Genomic DNA, 10,541 nt, shown 5'->3' with positions numbered 1-10,541 from the left:
AAATTAACTTTAAATTAAAAAAATCTAACCCATGTTGCTAGTGCCTTAAAAATAATTGACGTGAGTTGTGGCAAAGTGGGTTAAAGCTGTCTGCAATGCTGGCATTCCATGAGCTTTGGTTCTAGTCTTAGCTGCTCCACTTCCCAAGCAGCTCCCTGCTAATGTGCCTGGGAAGGCATGGGAAGGTGGCCCAACTGCTTGGGCCTCCTCCACCTGTGGGAGTTCCAGGCTCCTGTGTGGCAGTTCTAGGCTCCTGGCTTCAGCCTGGCCCAGCCCTGACCATTGTGGCCATTTAGGGAGTGAACCAGTGGATGGAAGATCCCTCTCTCTCTCTTTCCCTCCCTCTTTCTCTGTAACTCTGCCTTTCAAATAAAGAAATCTTTAATAATGAAAATAATTTTGTTATGATGTCAACCAACCATTTTTTAAAAAAGATCTACTTATTTATTTGGGCCACCCTCTGCTGCCTTCCCAGGAGTATTAGCAGGGAGCTGTATCTGTCGTGGAAGAGCTGGGACTTGAACTTAACCCACTGCACTGTAACACCAATCCACCACTGTAGTCTGACAGCTTCCAAATCCTCTCCACATCTTTTGCAAGCCCAGACCTGCAAAAAAAAAATGCACTAGACCTGTCTTGTGTATTATTATTATTATTTTTATTTGACAGGTAGAGTTACAGACAGTGAGAGAGAGAGACAGAGAGAAAGGTCTTCCTTCCATTGGTTCACTCCCTAAATTGCCGAAATGGCCAGAGCTGTGCCGATCCGAAGCCAGGAGCCAGGTGCCTCCTCCTGGTCTCCCATGCGGGTGCAGGAGCCCAAGCACTTGGGCCATCCTCCACTGCCTTCCCAGGCCACAGCAGAGAGCTGGACTGGAAGACGAGCAACCGGGACTAGAACCTGGTGCCCATATGGGATGCTGGTGCCACAGGCAGAGTATTAGCCAAGTGAGCCACTGCGCTGGCCCCCATGCATTATTATTTTTTTAAGATTTATTTTTTAAAGAGTTCCATGAGGGTAGGGATTTTTTTCTCCTTTACGCAGTTCCTGGCCCATCACCTAGAATCCATCTCAAAAGTCCCAAAGCTCTTCAAACTCAACCTGTCCAGTACTTATCATTTTCCTCCCTGACACTGTCTGCTCCTACTTCCTTCAGCCAGAAATCTGAGAACTACTTTCAACTCCTTCCCGTCTATTATGTTTTACTGGCGAATCAGTCACCAGTATTTGCCCGTGAATGTCCTCTGGAACCTACCCACTGCCCTCCCTGTCTTATTACCATCTTCTGTTCTTGCGTGGATCATGAAGTCTTCTTTAGGCTCTTTCCAGCTTGAGCCCCTCACCCACCTAAGGCTATCTTATTTATTTATTTTTTTGTAAAGATTTATTTATTTGAAAGGCAGAGTGACAGAGAGAGAGGGAGAAGCAGAGAGAGAGAGAGAGAGAGAGAGAGAGAGAGAGAGAAAGAATCTTCCACCTGGTTCAAGTCCAAAATAGTCCCAACAGCCCAACCCCAGCTGGGCCAAGCTGAAGCCAGGATCCAGGAACTCCCTCTGGCTCTCCTGCATGGGTGGCAGGGACCCAGGTTCTTGGGCCGTCTTCCACTGCTTTCCCAGGGCATTAGCAGGGAACTAGATTGAAAGTGGAGAAGCTGAAGGCAGGCGCTGTGGCATAGTGGATAAAGCCATGGCCTGTAGTACTGGTATCCAGCTCTCTGCTGTGGCCTGGGAAAGCAGTAGAAGATGGCCCAAGTACTTGGGCCCCTGCACCCGCATGGGAGACCTGGAGGAAGCTCCTGGCTTCAGATCAGCCGAGCTCTGGCCATTGAGGCCATTTGATTTGGGGAATGAACCAGCACATGGAAGACCTTTTTTTTTTTTTTTTGGAGGACCTCTCTCTGTAACTCTGCCTTTCAAATAAATAAATAAATAAAAAAAATTTTTTTAAAGAAAGTGCAAAAGCCAGGACTTGAACCAGTCCTGTAAGAGATGCCAGCATCACAAGTGGCGACTTAACCCACAGTGCCACAATGGCCTTGGTTGTTTTTCTTTTTCTTCTTTTCTTTTTTTATAAGATTTATTTTATTTCAGAGTCAGAGTTACAGAGAGAGAGGGAGAGATCTACCACTCACTGATTCACTTCCCAAATGGCTGCCACGGCCAGGGCTGGGCCAGGCTGAAGCCAGGAGCCAGGAGCTTAATCCAGTTCTCCCACATAGGTGGCAGGGGCCCAAACATGGGCCATCTTCTGGTGCTTTCCCCAGGTGCATTATCAGGGAGCTGGATCAGAAGTGAGGCAGTCGGGGCTCAAATGGATGCCCATACGAGATAAGGGTGTCGCAGGTGGCAGCTTTACCCCGTTGTGTCACAACGCCGGCCCCCTAGATGGTTTGTTTCCAAATTCACATAGTGGTTTGCTTTTCCACAAAATTGAGACCTTACTGTGTAATCAGTTTTAAGTCCATTCTTTCCCGCATACTAATCTTGCAGGCATTTGAAAACTTCATAGCTGGGGCCCCATGTTTTGGCCTAGCAGGGTAGGCCACCACTTTGCAGCGTCAGCATCTTATATGAACCATGGTTCAAGTCCAGGCTGCTCTGCTTCTGATCCAGCTCCCTGCTAATGATACTGGAAAAGCAGTGGAAGATGGGCCAAGTGCTTGGGAGACCCAAATGGAATTCCTGGCTCCTGGCTTTGGCCTGACCCAGCCCCAGCCGTTGTAGCTATTTGGAGAGTGAACTAGTGGATGGAAGACCTCTCCCACCCTTTCTCCTCCTTTTCTGCCTCTCCCTAACTCTGCTTTTCAAATAAAATAATGTAAATCTTTTTTAAAAATAGTAAAGCTCTTGGGGCCAGCGCTGTGGCTCACTTGGTTAATCTTCCACCTGTGGCGCCAGCATCTAATCCTGGATTCTAGTCCTGGATGCTCCTCTTCCAGTCCAGCTCTCTGCTGTGGCCTGGGAAGGCAGTGGAGTATGGCCCAAATGCTTGGGCCCCTGCACCCACATGGGAGACCCGGAAGAAGCACCTGGCTCCTGGCTTCGGATTGGCGTAGCTCTGGCTATTGCGGCCATTTGGGAAGTGAACCAACGGAAGGAAGACCTTTCTCTGTATCTCTCTCTCTCACTACCTGCCTAATAATAATAATAAAGCTCTTATACACATGCCCAAGGAAATGTGTATAAGATTAATCATGGCAAGATTGTTTTCATAGCCAGAATTGTCTCTGGCCCCTATGAGAGCGAAGCGTCATTCCCTCATCTCCTTAGTCAGATGGTTTCTAGTTCTTCCACTTAGGAACAATGCTTCCAGGTGTATGTACAGTCACAACCTGAATGTGGTCATGGCCCTGCCGTGCTTAGACTCCCATCAGTGCTTCCATCGTTGGAGGTCAGTGTTGGGATTCCTCGGGATGGCCCACAAACCTCGTGGGTTAGGACCGGCCTGCCTTCTGCGTGTCACCTCTCACTCACGACCACCCAACTCCAGCCCTTCTTGTCTACTTGCAGCTCACGGCTACGAGGTTCACTCATGCTTTCCTCTGTCATGTCCTTGCCACATTCATGCTCTCATCATTCCTCCTTTGTGATGACGCACGGAGATGACAGCCACCCTTCGAGACAGGGGCTGGGTGTGGGGGGGTGCTGGGAGCCTGGTGGAGAGCCTGTTTGCACAGTGCGATGGCCAGCTGCCCCTCACCCACCGCAGGACTGCCTCTTGGCAGCCTAGACTGAAGCAGCAGATGATGGCCCACAGGCCAAACGCAGCCTGCCCTGGTTTTGTGCCTCCCGTGAATTAAGTGGTTTTTATATTTTAAAGTGGATGAAAAAGAAAGAGCTGGATTGGGTGACATGAGAAAATTATATGGAATTTAAACTGCAAATGTTCATAAGTAAATTTTTATTGGAACACAGCCATTCTCATTTTTTATTCTGGGCTTTTGTGCTACAGTGGCAAAGCTGAATCCAGTAACATGTTTGCTTTGCTTAACAACAGGAATACTTTTTTAAAAAATTTATTTATCTGAGAGATAGTGACACAGAGAGACAAAGATCATCCATCTGCCAGTTTATTCCCAGAAATGGCCAAGTCAAAGCCAGGAGCCTGCAACTCCATCAGGATCTCCCCCATGGGTTCAGGGCTCCAAGTACCTGGGCCGTCTTCCACTGCTTTCCCAGGCACATTAGCAGGCAGCTGGACCACAAGTGGAGCAGCTGGGACTCACACCATTGCTCACATGGGATGCTGACGTTCCAGGCAGTGGCTTGACCTGCTGTGTGACAATGCCAGCTCCAATAGATTTTGTTAAGATTTATTTATTTGAAAGGCAGAGTTACAGAGATAGAGAGAGGGAGGGGGGGAGAGAGAGAGAAAGAGAGAGAAAAAGAGAGAAAGAGAGAGAGAGAGAGATAGGAAGAGAACTATCTTCCATATTTGCTGGTTCATTCCCCAAATGGCCACAACAGCCCTGGGCTGGACCAGGCTGAAGCCAAGAACCTGGAACTTCAACCAGGACTCCCATGTGGGCAACATGGGTCCAAGTCCTCTGCTGCTTTCCCTGGCATGTTAGCGAGGAGCTGGATTGGAAGTGGAACAGCAGGGGCTGGCGTCATGGCGCAGGTTAATCCTCCACCTGTGGTGCTGGCATCTCATATGGGTGCCGGTTTGAGACCCAGCTGCTTCTCTTCCAATCCAGCTCTCTGCTATGGCCTGGGAAAGCAGTAGAAGATAGCTCAAGTGCTTGGGCCCCTGGACCCGCATGGGAGACCAGGAAGAAGCTCCTGGCTCCTGGCTTCAGATAGGTGCAGCTCCGGCTGTTGCAGCCACCTGGGAGTGAACCAGCAGAAGGAAGACCTTTCTCTCTGTCCCTTCTTCTCACTGCCTGTAACTTTACCTCTCGAATAAATAAATAAAACCTTAAAAAAAAAAAAAAAAAAGGAAGTGGAACAGCAGGGACTTGAACTGGCGCTCATATGAGATGCCAATGTTGCAGATGGTGGTGGCTTAACCTGTTGGGCCACAACCCCAGCCCAGTAGGGAAACATTCTGAGAAATGTGTGAGGAGGCGATTCTGTCGATGTGCGAACAACCTAAGACGGCTACAATGCCACCAGGCAGTGGAGCCTAATGGGACTACCTTTATAAATGGGGCTGGAAACTGACTGAAATATTACACAGCACATGACTGCGGATGCAACAGATTGAAACACTTACAGAAGGTTTTCAAGCCTGATTCAGGCAGTGCAAGAGAGGGCGGGCGCGTGTAGGCAGACTGGAAGGTAGTCTATGTTGATGTGAGAGGGCTTCTTTTCTTTTTTCACATTTAGTTGATTTATCTGACTTTCAAATAAATAATAAATCTTTAGGGAAAAAAAAAGAGTCTATTGAAACGTGTTCTTGGGGCTGGCACTGTGGCTTAGCACGTTAAGTTCTCTCTCTTTGGTGCCAGCATCCCATATATGGGCACTGGTTTAAGTCCTGGTTGCTCCACTTCTGATCCAGCTCTCTACTATGGTCTGGGAAAGCAGCTGCAGATGGCCCAAGTGTTTGGGCCCTGCACCTACATGGGAGACCCAGAAGAAGCTCCTGGCTCCTTATAGGCCCAGCTCCAGTCATTGCAGCCATTTGGGAAATGAACCAGCAGATGGAAGACCTCTCTCTCTGTCTCTCCCTCTGTCTATAACACTGCCTCTTGGATAAATAAACAAATCTCAAAAAAAAAAAAAAAAAAAAGAAAGCAAGCTTCATCTTTAAATAAAAACAACAAAAAGAAGCAATGTGTGTTCTCAAGGAGCCAACATAGGCAGGCACAACACAGAGGACTCCCCAGCGAGCTCCTTGAAAATAACCACGGAGCAGACAGTCTGATTAAAAACAACTTCACATTTTATTTGTATGGATTACGGAGACTGCTGGATGAAGGCATGGCGGATACAAGCTGTTCTGATCCAGACTCTGAGCAAAGAGTCCCCCCACCTCCCCACCCCTGCCTCCTCATCACAAGCACTTTTAATGACTGGCTCAGCACCGCGGACACTAGACGTTTGATTCATCACGGGGAGGGTGCTTCACATCATTGGTAACTTAGAATTCTGCAGGAAAGGCCTACATAAGCAAGCTGTGAAGATTTTAAGTCAATCGGTGTAGTGTACCCTTAAAACCACATGTTCACAAGAGGCAGTGAGAGAGATTAAAATGCTGATTTTTTCCCCCTCTTGCAATCTGAGTTAAATTTAGGTCTCCTTGTCTACAGAACGCAAAAAAGACATTCACAAAGCAACTCCAGGGCTGTTAGGTCAGAAATTCATGTTGGAGAGTTTCCTTCCAAGGAGAATGCACTTGTTTTTAAAGTTAGGAGCACATATTAACAAATCCCAACCTAACGTTAGAAAAGCCATGTTCTTGTGTTGTTCGTGAAAGGCACCATTTGTTTCCAGTGCAACTGTGGAAGTTGAAATCTGTCTCAGAGCCCGTCTGGCAAGCAGGAGTTGTTCACCGGCTCATCTGTGGCACCAAGGTCCATGGTGCCCGGGCCTGGCCCCTCGGTGTGTCCATGAGATGTGACTTGTCCCGAGGGCAGGACGTCTTCTCTCTCATGACAGTCATCAGTTCTTCATTCTCGGACGAAGCGCAAGCAGCTTTACTCTATAAAGTGGCGTCAGCAGCCAGTTTGTAGTGGGGAAGGGAGCGGGGGAGACCCAGCAGGAAGGCCCAGCGGCAGGACAGCGTGCAGCTTAGGGACGGTCCCTCACCCCAGGCCTTCGAACCAGAGGGTCTCAACAGAATAGGACGAGGCACTGGAGGCCCTCTAAAACGGGACCCAGGGAGACACTTCTAGCAAAGTGAGACCACTCTGTTTCTGTGTACTCAGGATAAAAAAACAAAACAGGGAAGTAGTGGTCAGGGGGAAGGGGAGGGATTGGCTTTATCAAGCCAACAAAAGACAGGCAAGTGACATAAAATATTTCACTTGGCTTCAAGTCAGTGGACTCACTCACGCCATCTGCAGATGGGAGGTGGTCGGCTGATGAGAATGGTTTGTAGTGGCTGTTAGAGGCAATGAACAGAGAAGCCTGGGCCTGAAGTATCACGACTAATTCCCACAAGTTTGTGCCTGATGACGACAAAAAGAAAGTTCTCGTGACGCACCCGGAAGAGGTAGCTGGGGCAGGCGGAATCGTACACGTGGGCTGCCTGCACTCTGCGTTTCAAGCTGTTGAGCAGCCCTTTCCCCAAAGCCCCGTGCATTGGTTCTCCCTGGGATGGGAACTGTGTCTAACATTTTTTTTCTCTCACGAGTTGTCAAGAGCATAGGAATGGGATTATTACCTTGAATCGAGTCCTCACACTCCAGGGGTCAAAGCCATGTGCATCTGAATCTGATCACCGTTCAGAGGAAGCTGCGTTTGCCTATGGAGGCTGTCAGTGGTTTTAGGAACGCCATGGATTATGGGATGCGAACTGCCTGCTGGAACCCCTCCCAGAGGTTTCCTTTGCTCTGAGACAACTTTTTATAGGCTACAGACTCTCGAAGGAAAGCATCAGCGGTTGGCACGGCTCCCACAGGTGGGTGCCACGGCTGAAGGTGAAAGGCACTGTACTTGAAAGTTTCTGACCTCCACCCTCTTCAAGATGTTCTAAATCATTTGTTTTTGAAAAGAGACAGGGCCTGTGGCTTCAATGATTTCACTGAAGACCAATCAATTTAAAAATTGTAGACATCAATTGTAATTAACGCTTCTAAACGATTTCTTATGTAAAATGAGAGAATAAGCTAGGCTACTTAAAATAACATCTGGGATTTTTTTTTTCTTTAGCCAAATCCTTCTACATGAAGTCAGCATAATTTTTGGAGTGACAGTTTCAACACTTGGCGGCTGAGAACCAGGTAATGGTTTAACTTATCTTGCAAGAAGGAAAGAAGTGCAGTCCTGCACAGCTCGGGAGAGCCCAGGAACTGAATACATATTCAGGCACCCTGAGCCTCAGCCAAGGCGGGGAGAGGGCTTGAAGGAGAAAGACCAGTGGGTGTGGCCACACCTGTGTGACACTCCATTCCCGCAAACTAGACCAGGATCCACATCTGGGTCATCTGCTTCCAACTGGGATGGAAGGTTGGAGAGGAGAGGAGAGGAGGTGGGGGAAGAGGAGCCTGCCCAGTCGCCTGCACATTTCCAGGTATCACGGTTGACCCGTGCTGATCTGAAGCCTTCCTATGAAAATGCATGCCAAGGGCACCCTCTTGCGTCAACACAAGAGCAAGGGATGTGACACACTTTACTAACAGACCTAACACTGACCCCATTCCAGGGGGCTACGAGAACCATCAGGATGTGCTGTGTGTGTGAGAGAGAGACAGCACGTGCCTGCTCACCACGATGGTTCCCGTACAAAGCTGTGGGGAGGACCCTCCCCACATAAACGGGCTCCCAGGGTCCCTGAACATCCCGACTAAGGCCTAGGAATGAGTAATATATCAAACAGGGAAGCAGGACTTGGCGGGCCCAAGACTGAAGTCCTGCCCGCATCTTTCCACGTACTGAGGAAATGAGAGATACAACTTTTGCTTCTCACTCCAACGTGGTCTTCAAAGGCTTTACGTCGGCTGAAAGAACTTAAGAGAGGCATCAGCCCTAAGAAAACGCAGGACACACAATTCCTCACAGCAACAAGAAACCTCTCAGGACCTGCTCTATTAGAACATTCGAAAATGCACATTAAACTACATACTAAAATAAGAAAGGAAATTTCCTGGGTGTTTAAAGAGAAGATCGGTGGAACTCCCTTCCTCACCCTGGACTGGAAATCCTTTTTTGACTTTCAGAGTTGCCGAACCTTTTTTTCTGTGCTTTTTATGTTGATGTCTAACTTGTCCACTTTGGTTGTCAGCCGGTCAAGAATGTCGTCTTGCTCCTCGATTTCCGTCTGCATCCCCAGGGCTATGTTCTTCAGGCGGCCCAGTCCCAAGGACAGCTCATCTGCGGATGGAAGAGGCACGGGGGTCTGAGCCAACGAAGCCACAGCACCTGGAGATGCTTATCTCACCCCCTCACCTCCGGCATCACCTCCCCCCTAGGACAGGCCAGATTCCAGGGTTTTGGTCTCATTTCCCCAAATATGTGCAAGTGACAAGCAAATCTGTCCACTCAACAAACAGTAATATGTGAAGGCCATCTCCCAACCCCCTAAGATACTACTGTTAATTTAATGGTGTTTTGACTGATATCTTTAAACTTGAGAAAAAGACATCAATCCTTCCTGCTGGTTTATTTCCCCAATGTCCAAGACAGCTGGGGCCGGGCCTGAGCTGACGCCGAGAGCCTGGAACTCAACCCAGGTCGCTCATGTGGGTGGCAGGGACCCAATTACCAAGCCATCACTGTTGCCTCCCTAAAGCTACATCCAGTACAGACCTGAAATGGCAAATGGGGGGAGCCCTGTCCAGCTGGAACCCCTGTACCAGACAGCTCCAGCCCCAGGCTCTCCTCAGGCAAGGCTGCACCCTCCAGTCAGGCTGCAGGTGGCGGGGGAATGGGGTGAGACTCCATGACTCCATCTCTGTTCTGCTACCTGGGCTGCTCTTCTGAAAACATGAGCTCCAGATGTCCTCACAGGACCCAAATGCCGGGAAAACCCTTACTCATGTCACTCTGTTCACGTGTCCCTACATGTGTTCGCTCATTGAGGCCGCCTCCCAGATCCATGAACTGATGCGGTGGACGTGCTGGGTGTGACAGCCTGAGTTCCTCAGAACCGGGCTGGCACGGCTGCCTTTGCTTGCAGGAAGACGACGGTGGTCACTGCACAGGCCGGGTGTGCAGTCGATCCCTGCAGCCTGGGGTCTCCAGGCCAAAGAAGCAAGAGCTAGGGCAGGCACTGTGGCATAGTGGGTTAATCCACTGCTTGTGACACTGGCATTCTATACTGGAGTTGCCAGTTCAAGTCCCGGCTACTCTGCTTCTGATCCAGCTCCATGCTAATGTGCCTGAGAAGGCAGCAGATGATGGTCCAAGTGCTTAGGCCCCTGCACTCATGTAGGAGACCTGGATGGGGTTTCAGGCTCCTGGCTCCAGCATGGCTCAGCTCCACAGCCATCTGTGGTGTAAACCACTGGATGGAAGATATTTATCTCTGTCTTTCCCTCTCTGTCACTTGGTCTTTCAAATACATTTTTTTTAAAAGAAAAGATTTATTTGTTTATTTGAAAGGCAGAGTTACAGAGAGAGAGGGGGAGAGATAGATCTTTTATCCGCAGGTTTACTTCCCAAATGGCTGGAGGTGGACCGGTCTGAAGCCAGGAGCCCGGAGCTGCTTCTGGGTCTCCCACAAGGGTGCAGGGGCCCAAGCATTTGGGCCACCTCTACTGCTTTCCCAGGCACATTAGCAGGGATCTGGATCTGAAGTGGAGCAGTCGGGACTCGAACCAGCACTCAAATGGAGTGCTGGCACTGCAGACTGTGGCTTTACCCAGTGTGCCACAGGGCTGCCTCCCTCAAATAAAATGAAGCTTTAATAAATAAATAACTGATAAGAAAGAAAA

At 49.1% G+C, this 10,541-nt stretch overlaps 1 protein-coding gene across 1 annotated transcript in view; it reads right to left on the bottom strand.

The window, feature by feature from the left end:
• Positions 1–5,866: 5,866 nt before the first annotated feature.
• Positions 5,867–10,541, bottom strand: part of SNAP29 (synaptosome associated protein 29) — a 35,429-nt gene continuing 30,754 nt past the window's right edge. Inside the window, exon 5 of the mRNA XM_002719719.5 lies at positions 5,867–8,979. Within this exon, the coding sequence (XP_002719765.2) occupies positions 8,822–8,979 (158 nt within the window). The 3' untranslated portion in view covers positions 5,867–8,821. The remainder of the gene's footprint in view (positions 8,980–10,541) is intronic.

The sequence above is a fragment of the Oryctolagus cuniculus genome, chromosome 21 (assembly GCF_964237555.1).
Source record: "Oryctolagus cuniculus chromosome 21, mOryCun1.1, whole genome shotgun sequence".
Classification (NCBI taxonomy): Eukaryota; Metazoa; Chordata; class Mammalia; order Lagomorpha; family Leporidae; genus Oryctolagus; species Oryctolagus cuniculus.
The sequence above is the reverse complement of the archived record's forward strand: the minus strand, read 5'-3'. Positions and strand labels throughout refer to the sequence as shown.